General features: G+C 43.2%; 1 protein-coding gene across 1 annotated transcript in view; it reads left to right on the top strand.

The window, feature by feature from the left end:
• The window catches only part of pdzd2 (PDZ domain containing 2), a 37477-nt gene extending 17558 nt beyond the window's left edge, over positions 1-19919 (top strand). Inside the window, exons 9-25 of the mRNA XM_069682990.1 lie at positions 200-319; positions 2265-2379; positions 2484-2557; positions 3929-4151; positions 4486-4603; positions 5155-5287; positions 6037-6124; positions 6240-6343; positions 7993-8155; positions 8558-9465; positions 9979-10123; positions 10896-13377; positions 14295-14400; positions 14502-14603; positions 18788-19046; positions 19257-19394; positions 19498-19919. Coding sequence (XP_069539091.1) covers positions 200-319; positions 2265-2379; positions 2484-2557; positions 3929-4151; positions 4486-4603; positions 5155-5287; positions 6037-6124; positions 6240-6343; positions 7993-8155; positions 8558-9465; positions 9979-10123; positions 10896-13377; positions 14295-14400; positions 14502-14603; positions 18788-19046; positions 19257-19394; positions 19498-19664 — 5445 coding nt within the window. The 3' untranslated portion in view covers positions 19665-19919. The remainder of the gene's footprint in view (positions 1-199; positions 320-2264; positions 2380-2483; positions 2558-3928; positions 4152-4485; positions 4604-5154; positions 5288-6036; positions 6125-6239; positions 6344-7992; positions 8156-8557; positions 9466-9978; positions 10124-10895; positions 13378-14294; positions 14401-14501; positions 14604-18787; positions 19047-19256; positions 19395-19497) is intronic.
• Positions 19920-25705: the final 5786 nt, after the last annotated feature.

The following is a 25705-nucleotide window of genomic DNA, read 5'->3' as shown; positions in this document are numbered from 1 at the left end:
TACCCTAAAGGTCAAAGGTTCCTCTCCTGTTTAATGGAGGCCTGCTGATGCTGTAGGTTTGTTTTCTTTGGAAAGTTCTAAAACACAGTTTTCTGTAGAGAACTCTGATAGATGGAGTCTTTGACTTGACTTGTCGGTGTAGGAGCAACTCTTCCAGCAACATGATTTAAATGTGTGTGTTTACTCCTCTCCCTTTCAGGATTATCAGATCATTAAGAAATCAGCTCGGTCCCTCAGCACGGTTCAAGTGGAGTCTCCATGGCGACTGGCCCAGCCGTCCATTATCTCCAGTATCGTGCTGATGAAAGGCCAGGGCAAGGTGAGCGCTCTCCTCTGACATGAACACTGACATAAATTATGCTCAGAGGATGAACTCAGCGTGTGTGTGTGCGTATGTGTGTGTGTGCGTGTGTTGTCCTCACGTGATTTATTAACTCTGACATTATTAATGTTTCTGCTCTGTATCTCATGTTGGTGCTGCAACATCGCACTGTTACCACATGTTTATATTGTCGTGCCTTTCATTATGCACACTTAGTATCATACCGTTTATAAAATGTCAGGAATATATATGAGGCATTTTTTCTTCTGGATGGAACATGAGGAGGCACTGAGGGAGCATTTTGTTGCCTTAGTTTGGTGCAGATTTTACTGACACAGAAACGATGTGACTTATTACAGTCGTTCACCCCTGACCTCCATCAGCCAGCAGACAAACAAATATTCACCTCCAGCTGCTGACTGAAGTCTGAGGAGAAACATTCACTAGACTTCAAAATAGATTCTTCTAAGAAATAAGATGAATGAAAATGTGTCATCATTGCATCAGGATGTTGAACTGTGTATGTCCTCGATCTCGTCCTCCTTGCTGCTCTGCATGTATTAACAAAACTTTACATGTGTTGACTCAAGAGGCTTTTTTAATGATCAAACCTAAACATGACTACTGTAAGTGATGATGCTTTAAAACATTGAGGGTCACCATGGTGATGCAGTAGTTAGCACCATTGCCAATGTGCATCTGCCAATGACTGAATTTAAAGATGGCGGACGTCTCCTCCTCCTCTCATTAAAGTGAAGCCTAAACCCCCCCGGAGCGGGCGCTGCCATGTTGCTCATCTGTATCCAGAGTGTGTGCAGTAGAGATCGGCTGGTGGAGCCGCAGTATCAACGTCCCGCCTCTTCCTCTACCCGACACACACCTTTACCTTGTGTCCTTGCCGTGTTGGAGCCCTCAGGTGTCCTTGCCGTGTTGGAGCCCTCAGGTGGCCTTGCCGTGTTGGAGCCCTCAGGTGGCCTTGCCGTGTTGGAGCCCTAAGGTGTCCTTGCCGTGTTGGAGCCCTCAGGTGGCCTTGCCGTGTTGGAGCCCTCAGGTGTCCTTGCCGTGTTGGAGCCCTCAGGTGGCCTTGCCGTGTTGGAGCCCTCAGGTGTCCTTGCCGTGTTGGAGCCCTCAGGTGGGCTCAGTCTGCAGCAGAACAGCTTCTTGTGTCGGTCTGAAGCAGATATTCACGCTTATGGAAAGTTCAATAACTGTAGTGTTAGTGTTAGTTACGTCTCCTCTCGCCGTTCCTCCTCTACTCTGCTACTCGGGAACAGAACGCTGCAGGAGCCCCATTTGTCAGCAGAGTTGTCAATCATGAGGCCACACCCCCTTTTTATAGCATTAAATAACTAATTAAAAGTAAACTTGTCAGAAAAAGGAACACTTGGACATAAATCACCATGATAATAACTAGCTATAATGACAGAAACCATGTTTGAGAAAAATGTATTTGACGTGTATTTTGATTTTATAGTTTGACTCATGTCCCATCTGTTAACATGGAGGAGGCGGGCTTTATGAGCTATACTGCAGCCAGTCAGCAGGGGGCAACAGAGAGGGTTTGGCTTCACTTTTAGGGAGCTGTCATGTCGGACATCTTTTTATACTGTCTGTGGTGTCTACCTTCTCATCCAAATATTGGCACTTCTGCCTCCAAAAAAACAATGGGTTAGAGTTAGGGGGGCATTAGGTGGCCTAGTGTATCAAGGTTATTATTATATATTATATATATTTTGATGTCGTGTAGCAGGATAGAGAACGGGCACTATGTGAGTCAAGCTGTGAATGTATAAGAGATGAGATGCAGAAGCTTTAAATGCAGCGTGGAATGTGCGTTCTCTCTTGAATCACAAACAAATTTTCTATAAAAAAATAAACTGAGTCACGTTTTATTTAATCCTTGCTCTGTCCTCTGACACTCACTGAGATGTAACTTGTTCAGGGTCTTGGATTCAGTATAGTTGGAGGTCAGGATTCAGCTCGAGGCCAGATGGGGATTTTTGTCAAAACCATTTTCCCCCACGGAGCTGCAGCCGCTGATGGACGACTGAAAGAGGGTAAACCAGTTTTTTTATCTCTTTCACTGAACAGAGAATATACATGACCACAAAATATGAGAAACTGTGATCTTCATTTACTGACTGTTTGCTTCTCTGTGCAGGAGATGAGATTCTGGAAGTGAATGGAGAGTCTCTGCAAGGACTCACACACCAACAGGCCATCCAGACCTTCAAGGTAGAACTCCTGTTTACAGCAGTGTTGTTGAAGTCTCTGAAGTCAGACATGAAAAGATGCAGAAATGTAGCTGTAGAGAAAACGTAACAGATGTCTGTTTTTATTTTCAGACAAAACAATTGGCCTCATGCAGCAACGGTCTCTTAAATTTCTCTTAAATTTTCTTTTAATTTTCTGTTAAGAGAAAAAATAAGAAAAGTCAACCAGATGCACCAAATGTTCTTAACCATCCCAATCTGCTCTTACCCAGGAGAGCTGAATGAAGAATCCCACTTGATCTCAAACTGGAGGGGCATGGTTGATCTTTTGTAATTAGCATAGTTAACACCCCTTAAAGACCATTAAAGGGCAGGTGCATGTTGCGCTGTGTGCAGATTGGGCACAAGGAGCAGAAGAAATGCCACCAAAAAAGGCTGTAAGAAGAAGAACTACAGCAGTAGCCAAATCGAAGTATGTATGTGTTAAGTCACTATCCTCGCTGAATGAGGTAACACAATGGTGATTATACCTATGGCAAGGCAAGAGTCAGCATCATGACAAAGGGACCAAATGTGGACGTCTGGTTAAATTTCTGTGTATCACCATTAGGTGCCGCCACATAGAAGGAAACTGAGAACTGTCTAACAGGAACATCAAACATGCAGCCAAGACAAAAGATCTGTGAAGCTGTGAATGCCGTGTCCGCAGAGGGACACACGGTTACTGAAATAAAAAAAAGTGGTTTGATGTGAAGATGGAATCTTAAATGGCTCAGCAGCTATTCATCCGCCTCATATTAGGTCTGTGCGATCTCTCAAAGTGCGCTCTCTGAATAAGGCCTGGGTGGCCAAAGCATTTAACAGCAGTATTTAAGCCATTCAGAAGCAGAAAGCACACAAGCATCCATTTTATAGTCTTAACTGGGATCAATTGAACAATAGTATCTCTTTAGCCCAATCATTTAATAATCCAATCATTATAATTACCCTAAAAACATATATTGATTTAAATTTGATTATAAGATGCATTTTTTATGTTTCTCAGTTTTAAAACTTATATTTCCGTGCATTGGACAAACATTTGTGGACTGTGAAAACCGGAGGTTTTATTTTTATCTTGGTAAGAGTGCTCTCCACCAATCATAACATTTTCTCTTACCTGAGAGAAGAGCAAAAATAAGAAAACATTTGTTCGTATATCGCTTTTTGCATGAGGCCCAATGTCTGACTAATATATCAAAGTCATGATCACATGTTTCCATGGCGGAAACAAGCACTTTTTTTGAAGAATTCTTTGCTTTAAATACCTTCTGCAGCTCAGTCAGAGTGAAACGTTAAAACAGTTTAATCTCTCCCTCCTTAACATGTAACCTCTTTTCTCTTCTTCCAACAGCAGCTGAAGAAAGGTGTCGTGACTCTGACGATCCGGACTCGTCTCCGCAGTCCCAGCCTGACCCCTTGTCCGACCCCAACCCTTCTCAGCCGCTCCAGCTCACCAAACTCCAACACCAGCGGAGGGACACCCGTCCCCGCAGGGTTTGAAGAGGCTGAGGGCCGCAGGGGCCCCGGTCCTGGTCCCAAAGACTGCATCATCATGGAGGTCACACTCCATAAAGGTGAGCTGAGAAGCCCCTGACTCAGGAGCAATATTAAGGTAAAGACTGATGTTGATGATAAGATTGGCCCTGTGATGGGGCTGAGGTCAGGGCTGTTTCTGCTGAGAGACTGACAAGTTTAAACAAAAAGAATCAGAATTAAAAGCTGTCGTCTAAAATATCATTGTAAGCTATGAGTACATGCCCTCAGTGCAGCTGGGGGCCAGGACCAGGAAAGACAGACCTGAAACAACACTTGAATGTCTGTCCTGAACTGCTTTTTGCAGCTTTAATAACACCTCCACATGTTTTTTGAGAACATTTGTTTTCTAATAGTGAATGTGGATGTTTTCAGAGCCTGGTGTCGGTCTGGGGATCGGAGTTTGCTGCCTGACCCTGGACAACTCTGCTCCTGGTATCTACATCCACAGCCTGGCTCTGGGCTCTGTGGCCAAGATGGACGGAAGGGTCAGGTAAGAACCTCAGAGTCCTCAAAGGAGATCTTCTAAAAGTTCTTGTTGTTTCCACTGACAGGCTAAGATTGTTATTCTAAGTGTCTGACAACATGACAGAAAGGATCCCTACAGAGATAGACCTTTTTGTTTCAGAGGAAGATGATTGTTTTAACCACAAACAGACATCACATCGCTCTCTGCAAACACACCAGACTCCATTGAGAAAAACAGTTATTTAAGCTCACAAAGAAAGAGGTTACTGGTCCTCTGCTTCCTCACTGATACTTTTTTTTGTGCTGTTGTTTGGTTTACAAATACTGTCATTGACCTGAAGTAACTATTTAAAACGCCAAAGTCACATAACTTCACAAACAAACTCACTGATAGAGGCAGCAGTAGGCAACTGTAAAATGACTGTATTAGTGAGTGGAGTCTGGTGTGTTTGCAGAGAGCGATGTGACCTATGTTTGTGGTTAAAATAAATCATCGTCCTCTTGAACAAAAAGGTCTATCTCTGTGTTTGCCTGTTTTTGCATGTCCCAGTGTTGAAGTCTGTGTTCTCTGTGCAGTCGTGGAGATCAGATCCTGGAGGTGGACTCAGTCAGTCTCCGCCACGCTGCTCTCAGTGAGGCCTACGCCATCCTCAGTGAATGTGGACCTGGACCCGTCAGTCTCATCATCAGCAGACACCCCAACCCCAAGGTTAGAGCATGTGTGTCTCTGTTTATATAGTTACATCTGTTCTCTTTTAAGATGTTCAAATGATCTCTACTGTTAAAGAACTGCATGTTCAAACACACCATGAAGTGTCTCACAGGGCACTAAGAGGGAAAAAGCCCCACAGCAAAGCCCCATCCCATTCTTATCTTTGAGATAGCTGTTTTATGTCGGCATCCCACCAGGAGGCGAAATTCAAGTTTGTCAGCCATATTTGCTCCTGGTAGACCAGTGAGGGTTCACTAACAGAGCCACTGTGGCTCAGTGGTTGTAGAGTCGGTCGTCTTTCAATCGAAAGGTTGGAGGTCGATCCCCAGCTCCCTCGACAACGTGTTGAAGTGTCCTTGGGCAAGACACTGAGCCCCAAATCGCTCCAGGTGGCATAGCCAATGGGTGTGAATGTGATGGCTGACAGTTGGGCACTTTACATAGCAGCCTCTGCCATCAGTGTGTGAATGTTTGTGTGAATGGGTGAATGTGACATGTAGTGTAAAAGCAGCTTTGAGGGGTAAGACTAGAACAGAGACATATAAGTACAGTCTATTTAGACCATTTACCAATAACACTCTTCAGTTTTCACTCTTTATGAGTCCAGCTGTTCCTCATGTCATTATGCCAACATATTCTGCACATATTTACATTTTTTTATCTATATATTTTAATGTGTTCATATGGTGCTTTCATGGCTCTGACACAGTGGTGACTAACTCCTGAACCTCGTTGTGTCTCGTAAGGTGTCGGAGCAGGAGATGGATCAGATCATAGCTCGATCAACACTCAGGGACAAGATGAGCAAAAACAGACTCTCGTCTCAATCCTTAGGTCTGACATCTTAACCTTTACATTTTCTTCTTATCATTATATAGATAAACACAGTATACATGTCCGTGTTACACAGTGAGCACCAGGGTTTAACTGCCATGTTTGTAACCTGCAGGTGTGTCCTGTAAGAGTCCCGGCCCAGCAGTGAAGGAGCGGCAGGGAGACGGCTCACCCGCTCTCAGCTGGACCATGAAGAGGTTCCTCGAACCGGCCAGTAGAGTAAGAGTTTATTCAATATGTTAATTTTTAGTTCAATATATTGTTATTTCTAGGATCAGACAGACACATTGATCAGCTCTGTTTCCCTCTGCTTCATTGGGACACATGGAGACACTCACTGAGACATGATTCCAACAAAGGGACCCTCAGCTATATACTCACCTCTTCTGAAATGAAACATATGAAGGAGATGTTGTTTTGGAATGTAAAGTATTATTATAGATAAAATGGGTTCAGATCAAGTGTTTCTTACCAAAACACACTTTGCGCCCTCATAATTACTGGTTATTGCCAATGGGAGGCACTCAATAGCACAAAAATTGAAATCTTCTAGATTGTATCTTTGATGTCCACCGGCTGTTAGTCTTCTTCTGCTGTTTGAGACGACTCAGAAAACATCAACTTGAACCCAAAAACATGACGTCACATGGGACTATTATTTCCTCGTGATTCAGGTGACCCACCACCTCTGTGTTTCCAGTGTAGGATGAGTACAGGATGAGTACAGGATGAGTACAGGATGAGCACAGGATGAGCACAGGATGAGCACAGGATGAGCACAGGATGAGTACAGGATGAGTACAGGATGAGTACAGGATGAGTACAGGATGAGCACAGGATGAGCACAGGATGAGTACAGGATGAGTACAGGATGAGCACAGGATGAGCACAGGATGAGCATAGGATGAGTACAGGATGAGTACAGGATGAGTACAGGATGAGCACAGGATGAGCACAGGATGAGTACAGGATGAGTACAGGATGAGTACAGGATGAGTACAGGATGAGTACAGGATGAGTCTTTATATTTTACTCAGATTTGGATATGATGCCAAGGCAAACATTCACTTCTTATTGTTACTGTTGCTGGGCTCCCACACGGTACCTGTTGAAAGATAGTGAAGTGTTCCCAGCTGCATGCCGCCCTTATTCATCTAATCATTACTATAACTTGCTCTTTAGATCGATTTGAGCGTGCTCATTCTGTCAGTCTCTATGAAATGTCAAACTTTCTGTTCCACATAGAGCACAGCCGACATGACTCTACATAAAGAGAAAAGATCTTTGAAAAAAGCAGGAAGAAAAGAAAAAACGATGCAAGAAATCTAATAAGATAAAATATGACCTTGTACTCCCGAGACGTTTCATTAATACTTCTGTTGAATAAATATAGCGAGTAATCTTCACTGGAATGTTTAACTGACCAATAATTGACATGACACACACACACACGCACACGCACACGCACGCACACACACACACACACACACACACACACACACACACACACACACACACACACACACACACACACAGACAAGATTGCTACAGGTCCTTTATTACTGTTCTGTGCAAAACTGTCTGAATTGAGGTTACATGTTCACGTTTACTTCAGTCAAATAACGGCTCGGTGAACAGGTGCCAGCAGGAAAACAGAGCTGATGACTGAATGAAAACTGGGAGCTGGGTGGAGTTTCTACGGCTCAGTGGAACAGTCTCAGGCTGAGGGACGTCGTTTACCCTTTCATCTGCATGTTTGAAAGCAACTTCCTTTTGAGTCATTGTGTGAATGGGAAAATGTACAAATTATTTTTGAGAACTACTTTAAAATGCATGCTGCTTCTTCTACGTTCACTTTTCTCCAGCAGGGGTCGCTGAGCTCAGAGACAGAGTTGTCTCAGTACTTCCCCCAGGACATCTCCAGCCACTCGTTCCTCTCTGACTCCATGCTGACGAGCTCCACCAGCGATGAGGCACTCCACCAGAAGAGCTGCAGCACCTCCATGGATGAACACTCATCACAGCCACACGGTAACTGTTAACCCCTTCAAACACCAGGGGAGGTTTAAAGGTAATTTCACAGGAAGGACATTTCGCTCCAGAGCAGAGTCACATGTTATTCTCAGAGATGGATTTGATCAGTCCACGATCGGAGCACCTGATCAAGGTTTTCAGTTACTCCAGGTCTGATTACTGCATTAAATGAGACCTTTAGGAATGCAAGTTTAGCTTTAGTACACAGAGATGATCATGAATGTTTCCATGGAGATCAAACAGCAGCATCAGCACATACAAGTGTTATGATGTTCAGGACCAGTTTTTGGGACACATTTTTTTGTTGGTCTGAGTAAGAATCTGCTCTTTGTCTGTCTCCAGTTGGGAATGAAAAAGATGTGTTTAATTGTTGTTACCACACCTGCATGTCATTCTCAGCTTTCACCCCGTCTCAAACACACGTGGAGAGCAGCCCTGTGTACAATGCACCCCCAGACAAGAACCCTGCCCCCACCCACGACCATCAACACGAGGCCGTATGCCCACCCATCGCTGTCTCCAGTCCCACCTCAGTGCGGAGCCCACTCCTCCGACAGAGACGTGTGATGTGCTTGGAGGACCAGCTCAGTGAGGAAGAGGACTCTGACAGCGCAGGGCTCTTCCACAGAACAGCCAAACCGGACTCTGTTACCCTCGGTGACGCCCAGGAACCCCACATCGTGTCTGCTATGTCTTCTTTAAATGTAGATGGAGACAGTGAGGATGGTGGAGATTTGCAGAGGTGTGGAAGCACTGAAGTGAAGACACCTCTTTATGGTAGTTTCTCTCAGTGTGACGAAGGTATCACCAATCAGTCTGGGCCCCCTGGTTCTGAGTCACCCTTCATGCCTATCCGCTGCCCCTCTGACAACAAAGCAGGGTCAGGTAATCTGACCATCACCTGTGAGAGCTACTCTAACAAAGAGGATGGACAGATGGAGTCAAAGCGCTCCCCCAAGCTCGAGCATAAAGCAGTGATGCGGGTCAAAAGTATGATGAGCACTGAGGCACCAACCCTGACCCAGCAGCAGAAGTCCAGAGTGGATGAGCCCTCTCCAGACCTGACCCCATCCCAGCCCCCACCCCCGGCCTCACAGGCTGGAAGAAACAGCAGGGCAGCGGCTGGGCTGATACCACATCCTCACTGTAAGAAGGGACAGGCCAGTGAGCTTGCGGGTGTTTGTACCATCGACACTGTGACTCTGTGGAGGAGAGAAGACGAATCCTACGGCCTCGACCTGGAGATCATGTCGTCCCCTCTGAAGGTCATCATTACGGGGTTAAAGCCTGGAGGAGCAGCAGACAGGGTGCGTATGACTTTTTTTATTTATATAGTAAAACACAACACAAGTTTTCTTATGACACTTTACATCTAGAGCAGGTCTAGATCTTGGATAGAGCATGATGGAGGAGTAGGAGGAGTCTTCTGGTGACTGTGTCAGGGTTAATATCACTGCAATGTGTCATAACCCCGCCCACTCTCTGTATGAACGCTCCAGACTTTTACCTGCTGCCTTCTCACATCAGATCACACTGACTTTTGCTGCAGGAGAAAGACTTTCCAAAGTTGGGGTGAACAGATTCAGACATTTGTGTTCACACATGCAGCCCTCCTGGACAATGGCTTTACATTTTCAGGAGTGCAGTGCAGGTGTGAAAGGGGCTTAAGACACTTCAGGTATCTCAAGCAGCCCTGCATTCTGCGAGCTTTCATACCAGTCCAACATCAGACTTTCTGCTGAACCTCTCAGAAAGAGTAACTGCTTCTTTGGCATTTCATGGCGTTTGTGAATCTAATGCGCGTTTAATCCCCCTTACAGGGATCTGCAGGCAAGCTGTGTCCTGGAGATGTGATTGTTAAAATAGGAGAAAAACTGGTTTGCTCCTCAAGCTACCAGGAAATCTGTGAGCTCATGCTAAACCTCCCAAAGACACTGTCCATGGAAGTGAAGAAACCAGTTTCAGGTGAGAGCGGAAGAAAAAACCTCTCTGTTCTGGATTAAAGGGAGTTTAGCATCAGCATGGATGCCAATATTTACATTACGAGCCCAAACTAGTCTCTGTAAATGTGTGCTCAGACCAAAAATGAATAGAATTTTTCATGTGCTGCAAAATCAATGCAAAGACAAAAAAACATGAATCAAGTGATTTTGTGTCATTCACAAGTTTAATTTCTTCTGTTCACGTTAGAAGATCTCGTGATGCTGTGTCACAAAAGCCTTTCAGAGCTGAGATTCTCTAGATGTCCTGATGTTGCATCAGAAACAGTCCAACCAAACTCCATTCAAAAAAACAAGCATTTACAAACCTGCATCATGATGTTATTTCAGCATCCTTTAGCTTGTTAACTGTAATAAATCACAGTGGAGTGGGTTAGAGTAGTGCGAGCAGCACCCCCCATACCCTCCTTTGTCTTCTTGTTATTAATGTATTGCAGTAGTGTAATAGCAGTGTTTTTTAAGTTACATAATTGTTCTCCACTATCAGCTGTGATCTTTTCAAAAATGAGTATAAATACACAATATTTCTATAAAATCAAAACAATATAGAGGTAGGCATCCATTCATCCATCCACAAAAAACATTTGCAAACCTGAAAAACTAAACATTTATCTTGGTTTGCTTTTGGGTTTTGGACTTTGGAAGACCTGGAAGTTGTTGTGAACAAACATTGGTATTCGAATTGTTAAAATGCAATCGAAGTTAGCGTCCTGACTAAACTTTCACCCTGTTCTCAGCTGTAGATCGACTGTCCAGTCTGATGATGTCATCAGGAAGCAGTGATGGAGCCACCAGACCGAAAACCAGATCTGTTCAGGGGACGTCTGATGAAGGACCAAAAACAAGTGAAAATTCAGGCAATTCCAAACATAAAATCCCGACAGACGACGAGTTTACGATACCCATCACTAATATAGATGATATTTTGTCAGGAGTGGGCCCCAGCAGTGATAAAGACACAAACACAAAGTTCCCCTATGAGACATTACCCACTGAGCCCGGACCATGCTATTCAAACCAACCCGCTGTGACTCCTCGTGAGGACACTGAGAGTCGGGTTCAAACACCGTCTGGTCCTAACATCAGGGAAGCAGGAAATCCTGAAGATGCCCTCCTCTCTGTGGAGACTATACATGTGAACCAGCTGAAGGAGAACAGGCCTGACGCTGGTCCGAAAAGTATGTACAGCACAGGAGATGACAGTGAATCAGACAGTGACTCCACCACTGACAACAGTGTGGTGGTCAATAAGATGGCTGACAGTGGTCATCATGAGCCTTCATCAGATGAGGAGGAAGTCGAGCTTTGTTCCTTTGATGTGCAGCAAACTCATTCAAGCCACTCACCAAAGGGGTCTGCACCTTCTCACCAAACCATCAGTCAGAACACAAACATGGATCAGACGGTGGCGGGGCTGAAGGTCTCCTCTGAGGTCTCTCTGACAGACAAAGAAACATCACAGTGCTCTCAGGTCTTCTCTACGGGGCGAGCATGCCAGCCCCCCAGCCCTATGATACCTGTGTCTTCTATAGATCGCCACACAAACAGTGCCATTGAAACCTGTGACAAGGTTAAAGCATGTGGGGCGTCCAGCTGTGGAAGCCTGAGCGTTTACAGAGGACCCTCCCCACCAGATCCCCACAGTGTCACTCAGGGCGTCTCTGCTAATGTAAATGCAGATTCCTCTCTGACCTCAGACGTACTGAAGCATCTGAAAACACAAACACCTCGATCACCCTCAGTGGAATCAGATCCCTCAGGTTTAAGCATCAGCAGATTGGATACCAGAGTGTCAGGACACACAGAGAAGGTGTTGGAGTGTAGAACTAACTCCCTGCTAAAAAAGACCTCTGAGCTGAAACTCTTTGATCATTCAGACTCTTCTGTGTCCAGTCTGAACTCTAAACCTCAGGCTGAGACTCATATAAAGACTAACAGCAGTACGCCCAAACTGAAGGGTCTGAGTATTAAGAGTAGGAACCAAGAACCTACCAGGAGTGACAGTCCTTCAAACACAAAAGTTTCCTCGATCAATTCGACCAAGTTATCACCCACAGCAACCCTTTCCAGCCTTTCAAAGACCATGAACCAGCCTGAAACGAACAGCAGTCTCTCTTCACCCAAAGTAAGTGACAAAAGACAGGTCACAGACGAGCACGCAGCCTCAAATGGCACATTACAAACTGCACAACTGGCCAGGGACAAGGAGGTCCATGTAGAGTGCAATCAGACGGCACAATCACAGGTTCGATCCCACCCACCAGCCACTCAGAGGACGTTTATTGAAGTGCGGCTTTCGACCTTATCTGGTCCATCGACATACAGTGAAACAGGTCATTCAAAAGACTCTAACCTCACTGAAAGAGACACAAACTGTGCAGCGGAAAAAACTAACGGCATGGTCAGAAACACAGTGTTCAGCTCACTCTGTTTAACTAAGGAGACAACCACGAGTAATGGCTCCAAACACAGTCTTAATGTGGAGACCAGCGAGAACCTGAAGTCCAGCATGTCCAGACTCTACATAAAGACGATGGAGAGGCAGAGTTTCCCCTCTGACTCTGCGCCGCCTGCAAAGTACAATCCCTTCTCTGTGCGGCATAAGATCAAGTCCTTTGAGAACCTGGCTCACTTTGACAAGCCTCTGGCCAGAAGCAGTGACATCCAGTCCTACGCTCTGGCATATCGAGCCTCGCTCAACCAAAGGATCGCCGGTTACATGGACCTTGTTAATTCCACTGACTGCCAGGCACGGCAGAGGAGCTTTAGCCCTTATGTGGACAATATAATCCCCACCAGCCCCTGCTCTGCTCTGCTGGGTAAATCTCCATCCAGCATTGCACTGATAAATCTCGAGCTTCCTGATTCCAGCTGTAGCACAGCCCCTCTGTCTGAGTACAGTCCTGAGGCTGCAGGTCACAGAGCTTCGGCTGGGACCCCTCAGGTAATGCGGAGGAAGCACGGTAAGCTGGCCCGCAGCAGGCTGAGGCAGCTCAGGGCTCTCAGTATGCCTGAGCTGGAAAAAATCTGCACAGAGGACTTTACCACAGGGACAGCTGTGGAGACTGACATACATCCCACTGAACACATGACAGCCACAGTGACTGAGAGCCGCCAACCTTCAGCCCTGACAAAGATGAGCCGGGCTGATGTTGGATCCTCTGAAGACCCCCCTCAAAGAACCCCAGAGACCCCCACACAGGCTGGCTGGTCCATCAGGTGAGGAGTTTAAAGGGGGCAATCACCTGAAACCCAACGCAATGACATTTTTCCATTACTTAGAAAATATCATGAGTATTTTAAAAATTTTGCAATTTGCTAAGATTTGGGATAACATATATTGTGACATTATTACTATTTCCTTTATCCAACAGCACAGTATGTTCCCAAAGGAAAACCATTTCAGATCTGTTTGATACAATAGGATAAAGGTTTGTTAGGACCAAAAGCGAAGCTAAGAGATGACACACAATGTTTCCATCAGAGAGATCCTGGTACAGATCCTAGCTAACAGCTTCAATGCTTCTCTCATGCAGTTAGTTTGGTTAGAATGTATCCTAAAGCCAAGGAGGTAGGAGGAGGTAAGAGCTTCTGTTTATATCCAAATCAAAAAGTGAGGGTGGGGCTATTTTATATTAGTGTGGAGCATGTGGTATCAATACAATAATTGCAATTCATCAATCTTGCATCATTTGAACATTATGTTGTACCCACACTCACGCATTGCATGGCTAAAGTAGCTGTAATGTAACAGAAATACAAGCCTTTCTTCTCCAGCTGCATCTGAATGTTCGGCCACTGTGACACGTTGGAAGGAACAGTAAAACATTGTGTTCATTTGTTGGTTTGTATGGTTGACACTTCCAGATGATTGGGACTCAGATGGATCAATTAATAGTGCATCAGTAAGGAATATATCATTGTAGAAATCTTGGTAAATGCAATCATTTTGTCTGAGCTCTCAACATTACTAGTTAATTTTTGGGGCATCTATTACTGACATGACACCTGATAACACACGTGCACCTTTTAATTTCTCGTGTTTCCTTCAAAGATTAAAAAGAGTAGTTTTATCTGAAATGTTAATCATGAGAAAAATGTTGACCATGTTTTAAATGGACTCTTTGTGTCTCCAGTTTGAAGGAGCTGTCAGCCTCTCCTGCGAGTCAGCGGAAACTGCTTACTCTGACAGTGAAATCAGACGTGTCGGCTCTGCTGCAGGAGGCCACGGCTCTCTCTGACGTACGTTACAGACCTAGTTAACATGTTATTTAATGTATAACACATCCAATAGACTTTTCTCTCTCTGTATCTCTCCTTGACTCTGTGTGTGAACTCTGCAGGTTAAAAGCGAAACTCACCTTGTCGTCCTAAAGAAAGAAGAAGGATCAGGACTTGGTTTCAGCATCGCTGGAGGAGTCGACCTCGAGCAGAAGGCGATCACTGTGAGTACAGAACGTAGAGAATCAGACACCTCCTGTTCAATTGCAAAGCTGTACGTCAGTCTGAGTTTAATGATGTAAATGCATCCTTAACTGTTGTGTTTCTCGATACTGCCACTAGGGGGAGTTAAATGTCAGAATTTTCCAAACCCTTCACCAGGGGTATTCAATTAAAACTGAAAGAGGTCCAGTTAGAGACATTTTTCTCAAGCAAAGGTCCGAAACATCACAATGTCTAACTTACATTATGATTATATACCGAACATTTTGAATATCTGTCAAATCAAATTAAGAAAGTTCAATTAGGTTAAATAGTTTGGCAACTATGCTTAACTTTCACATAGAACTGGAGGGAACTCTCAGAATATAGCAATATAATTATGACTTCACTAATGGCAGGGACACATAGCATGTGTTTGTATGTTGGGGGTCTGGGGGTCTCCCCCAGGAAATTCTGAGTGTCAATTTATTTCCTGTATTTGGTTTATTTTTGAAAATGAAAACAAACACTTTTTTTTTTAACCAATTAATCAAGATTTAAAGAGCCATAATTCACACGGCTGTATAATGTTGTCCATGCAGAAAACAAATGAAAGAGAGGGACAGCTTTACCTCTTCACTGAAGCTGCTCTCTCTCTGCCTCCTGACAGAATCATCGAGATTCAACCAGGACGATTCACTTTATATTTTATTTTATGTCTTGCTGAAAAGCAGTTGCAGTGAGATTTTTTAAAACTGGTAATGTCTGTGAAATAAACAATTTGTAAATGCACTGTACACTGACAGACCTGGAGAGAGAGCGAGGGAGGGAGAGCGAGGGAGGGAGAGACAGACAGACAGACACACAGACAGACAGACAGAGTGACTGAGTCAGACAGTGTCAGCGTTGAATAATCACCACGGTCACTGAAGTCTAAAAGCTCAGTCTTCTCTGTCCTTCCTCACTTTAAAGCACCATGTCCAGCTGTGTAAACGTAGATTATGCATTAGAGCAAAGTGTGCACAGAAACACAGACAGATCGTGTCTGTTTTATCCACTGAGGAGACTGCATTTAAGTTTTTAACAAGGGACCATCCTGAACCGACGAGGGGGGGAGACGGAGACAGCGCGGGTCGGAGATGTGATCTACATGCAGTTTATCACAGTTTATAATCATGCAGCGCAGTAAGGACACCGGTCTGTGTGTCTCTCATGCTCTGCCCCTGACTCAATCGGGTCACCATCTGTCCCATATTTCCGTGCACAACCTTCATAAAGCATAAACTACATCTCTACATGCTGTGAATGAGATGAGCCTGAGGTGATCCACAGGTCAACGTTAGGAGGCAAGCAGATCATACCACAGATCTGTTTGTGTGTGTTTCTCTGCGTCTGGCTCAATAACGTCACCATCTGTCCATATTTCCGTGCACAACGTTTATAAAGTATTAACTGTCTTTACATGCTGTGAATGACACGAGCAGGAGCTGTAACCCGCGTGCAGTTCATCATAAGTTATAATAATGCTGCGTGGGGGGGCGAGACCGACGCTTCATAACATGGATCTGCGTGTTAATCGCATGGATCTTTCTGTGTGTCTGTCACTGTTAACAGAGACTCCAGTCTGCTGCGTCGTTCATATGTCACTGATAAACACAGAGCTGTGGAGGAGCATCAGGCTTCATGATCAAACTAAGTTTCATGTCATCACGTCAGCTGGTACTCACCCGCTCCCTCTGAGCTCCTGCACAGCGGCTCTCCCCCCTCTGTGCTGTGAGCTCTGTGCTGCACTGCATCACAGTGTTTTTGTATTATATGATGTTTTTAAAGTCTCATTAAGGTGAATGAGACTCGGTGTTTATTTGCATACAGAGCGGGAAAGTGAGATCCAATCACAAGTGGTCAATGAAGACGCATTTGAGGGGCTCGTTGATGCTCGGTGTGAACAGCTGGGCTTAGAGCTGACCACTTGTGATCCGATCACGAAAACCACATGATAATACCAGGTGTGATCAAGGTCTGTGTGTATCTGTATTCTCACACACCCACTTGATCCAGTTGCGATGCTTATGTGACTAACAGATTTGATTGGCTGTGTAACGTCACGTGTGATGATTTACAATAAATGCATCGGCCTGTGAGTTTCCTGGACGCTAAAATCACCACCGAGAGATTGATGCACTTATCAAAACTTTAAATAACCCCGGGTCTGGATCTGGACTGCTTTCCGCCAGTTGGGGACCTAGGCCCCATACACACAGCCGGGTCTTTAATTCATAACTTACAGTATGCAGGTCCTTCTTACACAATCCTGCACGATAGGCAAGGCATGTTTATTTATAAATCACCATTCATACATAGAGCAATTCAGAGTGCTGTACACAGTTAAAAACAGAGCATTAAAAAACATTAAAAGAAAAGCAAAGCAAAATATAGCATTCAAATATAAAACAGGTCCGGTCAGAACAATGCAACAGTATATACTTATACTGAATTATAGTTATAGTCAGTTATACTTTTCCTTATTCTAAAAATTATTTTCCTCTTGGGTCCCAGACCCTGGAGTCCCAGACTCCCACTGCTGCAATGTTCGATCTTCCATTATATTTTAAAGATAGGAAATAGATAAATATGTAAGATCAATTAAAATAAGTCATTAATATTAATCAAAATAGCAGAAGTGCAGACAAGGGGTGCATAGTTAAAAAATAAATATATTAATAAGAATAATAATAATAATTCATCCATTAGAGAGTAAAGTCGGCAGTGTGAAAAAGGAAGGTTTTTAGCTTTGACTTGAAGGTGGTCAGAGTCGGGGCGTGTCTAACATCATGTGGGAGATTATTTCAGGTCTGTGCTGCAGGATAACAAAACGCTGCTTCACCGTGTTTTGTTCTAACTCTTGGACGACCAGTAGGCCAGCCCCAGATGTCCTCAGAGTCCTGAATGTTTCATATGTCACGAGCATATCAGAGATGTATTTGGGGGCCGAGCCACAGAGAGCCATGTACACAAGCAGCGAACTTTGACATCAACTCTCTGAGTTACAGGTAGCCAGTGTAAGGATGTTAAAACTGGAGTCATGTGCTCATATTACTTCGTCAGGACTCTTGCAGGGGCATTTTGAATACGTTGAAGTTGCTGCACAGCTTGAAAGCCCTGTGAACAGACTGTTGCAGCGATCTAATCTGCTGGTAATAAAGGCATGTATCAGCTTTTCAAGGTCTTGCTTTGACATTATTCCTCTGACTCTAGCAGTGTTTTTTAAATGGTAAAAAGCAGAAGAAGTTACTGATTTGATGTGGCCGTTAATGTTTAAATCTGAGTCCAGGATAACACTCAGGTTTCTTGCTTGACTCTTAGCCGTAAGAGAGAGGGACTGACGCTGAGAGCTGACACTGCCTTTCTTTCTGTGGCCCAAAGACAATTATGTTGGTCTGATCTCTGTTAAGTTGGAGAAAATGTTGCTGCATCCAGTCATTGATTTGCTTGATACAGTTACACAGAGATTGAACAGGTCCATGATCTAATGGTGTAAGTGTAATCAATCAAATCAAATCAAATTTTATTTGTATAGCGCCAAATCATAACCAGAGTTATCTCGAGACACTTTACAAAAAGAGCAGGTCTAGACCGACTCTTTGTTATGTTATTTAAAGAGAGGCCCAAGGTCTTGTTCCAGAGGAGGGGGGCCTGGTAATTGAAGGCTCTACCTCCAACACTACTCTTACAGACTTTAGGTACCACAAGCAGGCCTGCATCCTGGGAGCGCAATGTTCTAGAGGGGTAATATGGCACTATGAGCTCTTTAAGATATGATGGCGCCTGACCATTAAGAGCTAGGTGTGTTGCTCCTGGCCAATCACAAGGTAAAATAATGCAGGCCATGCACACTGAATATGATTTGGAACCTGCACATGACCTGTGTATGTGTGTCAGGCTCTGCGTCCCTGTCCGTGCAGGAGTGGTAGACACTAAACATAAATAATCGATCACAAAGTTTCTTTCACAGGGTTTAATACCTCCCTTTGTTAATATGATTGAGAGGCTTCATTTATTACAGGGATGTTAGAAGATGGAACAAACTCTACTTGATAAATAAATGATTTCTAAACATTTTGGTGAAGAATAAATGATTAGACAAAGTCTGCAGTGTTTTAATATCTCTGGACACTGGCTGGTAATACTGGCACATGTCTGTGTTCAGGTTCACAGGGTCTTCTCTAAAGGTGCAGCCAGCCTTGAAGGCACCATCCAGAGAAGAGACAACATTTTATCTATCAATGGCACCAGTCTGGAGGGTAAAACCCACGGAGAGGCGGTGTCCTGCCTCCATCAGGCCCGGCTGTCCAATCAGGCCGTTGTGGTCATCAGGAGAGAGAGAGACAGCAGACAGAGACTTGACATGGCCAACCAGCCACAGAGGACGAGCTCTAACAGGAAGAGGTCTTTGGGAGCTGGAGCAGGTGAGGCTCAGACTGACATCTCTGAGACACAGAGAAACATAATGATGGGGAAATAGTTTATCCTCCATAAATAGAGCTTTTTTCACTGTTGCAGTGTTAGCTGTTATTGGTTAGCAGGAAGTTATCTTTGCTCCATTTCATTTACAACTTTTTATGAGCTTCCTCTCTCTAACATTTCATCTTTTATTGTGGTTGCTGAATGTCTCTCAGTGGTGGACATGGGTCCAGACGGAGCCTTGAGGGTGGAGCTTCATAAGACCTCAGCTGGTCTGGGCTTCAGTCTGGAGGGGGGGAAGTCCTCCAGCCAGGGGGGAGACAGACCTCTGACCGTCAAACGCATGTTTACAGGTGACACATCCCAACACTCCTTCAGGCTTACACTCTTCTGCTCACCCTCAGGTAAAGAGTTTATCTGTAGGTAAGACTGACTGACTGTCGTCCTCTCCAACAGGGGGCGCTGCAGAGCTGTCTGGGTTTATTGAAGTAGGTGATGAAGTCCTGTCTATTAACGGCTGTTCCCTGGAGGGCCTCATGCACCATGATGCCTGGAAAATCATCAAATCCACCGATGAAGGGCCAAACCTGCTCGTCATCCGCAAACCCAGGACCGGACTGTGATGAAAGACAGAAACGGTCCTGGTAAAGAGGACGTGGACACCAGCAGAGACCAGGACAAGCTATTTATCACTTCTGATGGACTCTGTGTGACATCTTGTCCTGTTACACGTGTTTGTACTCATAAAAGGTCGAACTGGATGGACCACTAACTGATGTGATGTGCAATGCTGAATCCTGAGTTCTTCAGATGGACGTGCAGTCACTCTGAACTCCACAGAGAACCATTGTGATGTTTCTTTTTTAAAATAAAGTCGGTATGTGAAAGATCTTTGGCTGATCGTGGTTAAAACAGCATCGATTAAGATCATTATTAACAATGAACGAGGAATAAGTAACAGAGTTTTACATTTTCGGTCTGAGCAGTCCTGCAGAGACGTTGCTGTCCTGTAAAACAATCTAAAGTCCTCACACACATTTCAAACCTCTTTATTTTTCTACTTTGTGCTGTGACATAATCAGTGTGGGATTGTGAGTACAATTATTACTTTATGCTAACTCAGTTACTAGTAAACCAGGCGCGGGCTTGGTGTATCTCCTGGCATCTTTATTTAAAGCCTACATTTAAAATGTCAAACTTTTTCTAAGCACAGGTTCATGAACACGCTCATATAAACATTATGTGAGCTTCTACATTCTCCCACATGAAGCACTTTTCCAGTTTCACTAACACAGTTTGACATACAGCTGGTTGATTCAAAATTATTATTTAATTATTGATATGAAAAATTTACTTCCTACTGTCCCAATGATTCTATCCGATATTATATACGATTGTTTTTACATTACTGATTTTCTCTGCACAGTAGTGCAGTGGTTAGCACTGTTGCCTCACATCTAGAAGGTTCCTGGTTTGAATCCCGGTTCAGACAAAGCGGGCCCTTCTGTGTGTAGTCTGCATGTTCTCCTCGCGCATGTGTGGGTTCCCTCCGGGTACTCCGGCTTCCTCCAACAGTCCAAAGACATGCTGGTTAGGTTCATTGGTGACTCTGAATTGCCGTAGGTGTAAATATGAGCGTGAAGGTTGTCTGTCTCTATGTGTCAGCCCTGTGATTGACAGGCGACCTGTCCAGGTGTAACCCCGCCTCCCGCGACCCTGAACAGTATAAGCAGTAAAGAAAAAGGATGAATAACTGATATCATAACTGGAATTCTATATGTGTGATATATATACTTTTTTGTCCAGTCAAAATGATATCATTTATCTGTCAGCTTATAATCATTACTTGCACAAATGTAATTTTAAACATCAGCAATATGATTTTAACCAGTGAAAATTTGATTTCTGCCAATACAATTATATTTACAATTATTTTGTAGCTAGTCAGAATAAGATTAAGATATCCAAAGCAGCTCTACTGATTGAGTCATAAAGGCTTGCCATAAAGCTCCAGTAGTGTAGCGTATCCTCTGAAGTCAAATAAAATCAGAAAATGTAAAAAGACAAACACTCAGAGTGTAACACTCTGATTTCAACCCTCTCATGAATCTGCAACAGTAGGACTGCACACAGTACGCTTCCACACTGCTGCTTTAACACGTCTTTGATGGGTTTAGAGGAGATGTTCCTTTTCTATTGTTAACCAATCTCAATTTAGTTTCTGGTTAAGCAGTGTCATTAGACAAATTGTCTTAAATTAGGTAAATCTAATCTAATGTATCTAAGTGTGAGGAGCGACCAGCAGAGGTCAGTAAATGCTCACAGACACATTAAATATGATCCAGTTGGTGTTTGTGCACAGCTGCTGACTCTCATGTGTTTCTGTATCTCACTTTACTCTCATTCACTACATGATGTTTAGTGTCATATACTGAGAAACTGAGGAAGGCACTTCCTTTTTAAACTATAACCTGACTGTAATTTAAAGGAACACCTTGATGCATAAATTGACAATGTGTACACTTTGTGACAGTAAAAAAAAATAGGTTCACTCTGGAATATGTGAAACTTGCTGTAAAGATGCAGTTGTACACTTTAAAGTTCCATATTGGCCCGTTTCACAGTGTGAACCGAGGACAACAAATGTTTACTCGTAGAAAGATCAGCACAGAAAAATAATGTTGATAAATACTTCTTCAATACCCATTCAGTGGATGGTTCTTCAGTTTGTCATAAAGTTATGAGAAGGTCCTCTTTATTTTAGTAGTTTTATTGCCTGTGAATGCCTAAGTTAAAGTTTTATTACAATTTACAACCCACTCAGTAGTTGTTGTTGACTGTGGGATCATAAACTGAACAATCTTATGGAAATTACTCACACGACAAGTAAAAGCAAAAACTCTTCCAGCAGACATAAATACTTTGTGTGTTTATTTGCAATATTACTTTATAAAAGTAGGGAATTATAATGAGTGAATGAATATAATCTGTGGAACGGAATCCCTAAGCGGACATGCATGTATACATTTTATTTTCTCCGTTTTCCCGTGAGAGTAACTTCAGTTGTTTTATCCAGCTCTCGACTTATTTATCTCGTTATCTCGAGATGACAAAGTTGGTTTTCTTGTGATAACGGGATCATTTTCTGTCGATGTAGAAAACACATCGGGCTGGTCACTGTGATGTTACAGAGCAGGACATGCCATGCTGCCATCGCCCACACTGATGAGGTATGTTAAGCCTGTTTCTATGTTTGTTTTGTGCTTTTTGAGTAATGATCATGTGACGTTACGGTGGTGCAGCATTGTCATCTCGAGATAACAAGATAGATAAGTCGAGATCTCGAGAAAACAATCGGAAATTACTCCTTATCATGGGAGTAAATAAAATGTATGGATGCATGTCTGCTTAGGGCTTCCATAAGGTGGAGTAAATGATGTGATTGACAGTCAAAACCACTGAAGTCAGTTAATAATAATTTAGAAGAAATGGAAGAAGAAGCAAATCTCACCCTTTGGAGGCTGTAACAAGTACTAAATTTGGTTTGATTATTGCCCTAAAATATTAATCACTTATCAATATTTAAATACATAAATTCCCAAGCTAATTGGTTTAATTAAAAGATAGCAATATAAGTGCCCAGATAAACCTGACAGTCTGTACAGATAGAACACGGAGCAGATGAAGGACTGTGCAGCAGGATGTCGTCTCATGCAGTGGTCGTTCTGCGTTCCCACACATTAAATAAAGATGTCATCACATTACAAAGTGTTGACTTCAGCTTAATGACCATAATCATCTCCACGTTCTGCTGGTTGGAGTAATTTGGACATTTCAGATAAAGATAGCACAGCATAATTCAGTATAATACTTCACCTTTACATGTAATGATTTAATGATTTTAAGTGTAATGAGAGCTGTGGAAATATACGTCAACAAATTCCACTCATAGTGCCAGCAAACAGAAAGTGTCCTCTCAGAGACTCTCAGAGCTCCGTGACTCATTAATGACACTCGTTAATGAGCCACGATAAGTGCTGCAGGCGCACATTTTCTGTGTGTGAGCTGAGCTGTGTGTTAGAGTTAGAGTTAGACAGCAGTCAGTCACTTTGTTTAAACCTCTGTGCTTTAAAGAAACTGTGATGTGGTTGTGTTCAACATAAAGTGACAACAAGAGACACGTCATAATGTTCACTCCCGTCTCACACAGTTACACTTTTCATCAACCCTGCCGCACAGCAGAGAGCAAATTATACACTGAGAATATTTACACAGCGGCCGTTTACGGGATGTAAATTAAATAAATGAAGGTTATATTACTATCGTCATCATTTTGCTACATACTGATTCATGAGCAACAGAAAAGACTATTGATAGTGAAATTCCAGAGGAACATCGGGCCATATTTCAAAGGAAAACTACACATGATTTATTATTAACTACCATTAAACAATAGCTAATGTAAGCATTCATCTACTTCCCAACTAATGTTACCGTTAGCTTGGAAGTGGCTGAATGCTAACAGTGCTTTTTGAAACAGTTTTGCAATACAAAAGGAAAGATGTAAACAGAATGAACTCTTTTAAAACATTTTTTGAGTGACCTTTAGCTTACATCAGACAAAAGCTAATGTTAGCATTCACGTGTAAACACTTCCCAGCTAACCCTACCGTAGGCTAGGACATTCCACGTTTCCTGTCTTGTTGTACAACACATTCCAAAGGAAATGTTATCATTTAGTCATTTCCTAGCTAACAGGAATTTAAGCTAGTAAGTGCCAGAATGCTAACATTGGCTGTTCTTGTTGCTGTTCTAATGGTAGGTTTGACCGTAGCTAATGGGTTTTTGAATATGTTATTTCAATCTAAAATACGGCCTGATGTCCCACTGGAGTTTCACTATCACTCATCTTTCTGTTGCTATCATCAGTTGACATGCAGTGAAATGATCAGAGGAAAATAGCCACTGTGTGAACATGGTGAATGTTAACAGGTAAGCTAATAAGTAAGCTAATAAGGGAAAGCCAAACATTACCTTTAGCCAGCTTACATTACCAAGCCAAACTGTAACCTACGGCAAACCTTATAAACTTGCGTTACAGTAGCATTCATTGGTAAACACTTGATGTTATTCAGAAAAGTGTATTAAACCTGCTAGATAGCTAACTACTTACACTAACCTCCAATATCTACATTTGCTTGTGCAACCAGTAATGGTGGTAACACGTTACAAAGTATCTGTTAGAGTACTCGGATTACTATTTTGTTGTAACAAGTAACATAACGTGTTAGTTCTGCAATCCAAGTAATCTGTTATTTAGTTATTTTTTCACGAACAGTAATCTGTTACTGGAAATAAATTGTCGTATTTCTCTTTTCCTTTTGTTGACACAAAAACAGAAACTCCCTGAAGCTCTGTTTGTTTCTCTCCTCCTTCGTGGCAGGTAGCTGCGTACCAGCAGAAGGTAAACACAGCTGTGTCAGTGCACATGTGTAGCTAGCTAATTCAGCTAGCGGGATGTCAGAAAAGACAGCGTTTACTTTGTGGAAATATTCACATTATTCTGAGTGTTTGGGTGAAAGGGACGAGAACAACATGACGGTGAAATGTAAGCTGCGTCTGGAGGATAAGTGCTCGTCAGCTGGGAAGAGCTCGACTTCAAACGTGAAGAAGTATCTGCAGCTAAACACAGCTCCACAACACTGGTGGAACTAAGAGCCTATGTTGTGTTGTTGTCATGGAAACAGCAGTGCCTATTACTGTATGCCTCTGTCAGACTGTTAGCATCATAAAGAGCTGTAAAGGTTATCCTGTGTCTGTCATTCCTGTCATTAGGCTGCAGAGTTACAGATTATGGGCCGTAAACGAGGCTCTGCAGAGACGGTAGAGTCGATACATTCAAAGGTAGACGCACAGCAGGCTACAGGCCGTCCTGATGATATAACACACATGTGGAACGAGTCACAAAGAGGGGTTTAATTTTTAGTAACACAAAAGTGATCTAACACGTTAATTTTCTCAGCAGGTAACACAGTAACATAAAGAGTTACTTTAAAAAGTAACGTTACTCAACACTGTGTGCAACAGCCATGATCTATCTGCCTCTATTAGCTGCATTTGGGTCCTTACCCTGCTGCCTCACACTGGATTAAAACAAATATGGAACTTTTCACAATTCTGTTTTCCTGTTCTTTATTCAAAACTCAGGATGGAAAACACTTAGATCTGAATTGGAAAATGGATCATCAAATTCTTATTTTTCTCATTTTCCTCTCAGGGCTTCCGTAGAATCACTGCAGAGGTATGTAAACTATTTGGGCTCCAAGTTGTCTCCTCTACTGTAGTTTTCTCCCAAACCACAGAGCTTTTAATCGCAGATATTAATGAATAATCATTTGTCAGCAATATTTGAAAGTGATATGGTAAAATGAAACCATGTGTTTGTTTCGTCCACTGTGAAGTTGTTAATCTTGATGTTTCTGATACACAGGAAAATCAATTGGAAGAAACTGTCTGAAGATGAAATTTCATTTCATGCCAGCTTGACTGATTCTCCCAACACGATGCCCCACAAGTGTCAGGCCCCTTAAATTGTAACAAACCATGTCTTAAAGTTTAACACAGCAGCATTACATGGAGTTGGGTCCGTCTGACCCTGGCTGCA

The sequence above is a fragment of the Semicossyphus pulcher genome, unplaced genomic scaffold (genome assembly GCF_022749685.1).
Source record: "Semicossyphus pulcher isolate SPU_LCO1_2020_fin unplaced genomic scaffold, fSemPul1.0.p SCAF_6, whole genome shotgun sequence".
Lineage (NCBI taxonomy): Eukaryota > Metazoa > Chordata > Actinopteri > Labriformes > Labridae > Semicossyphus > Semicossyphus pulcher.
Note: the sequence above shows the minus strand (reverse complement) of the source record. Positions and strands in the feature narration are given on the sequence as shown.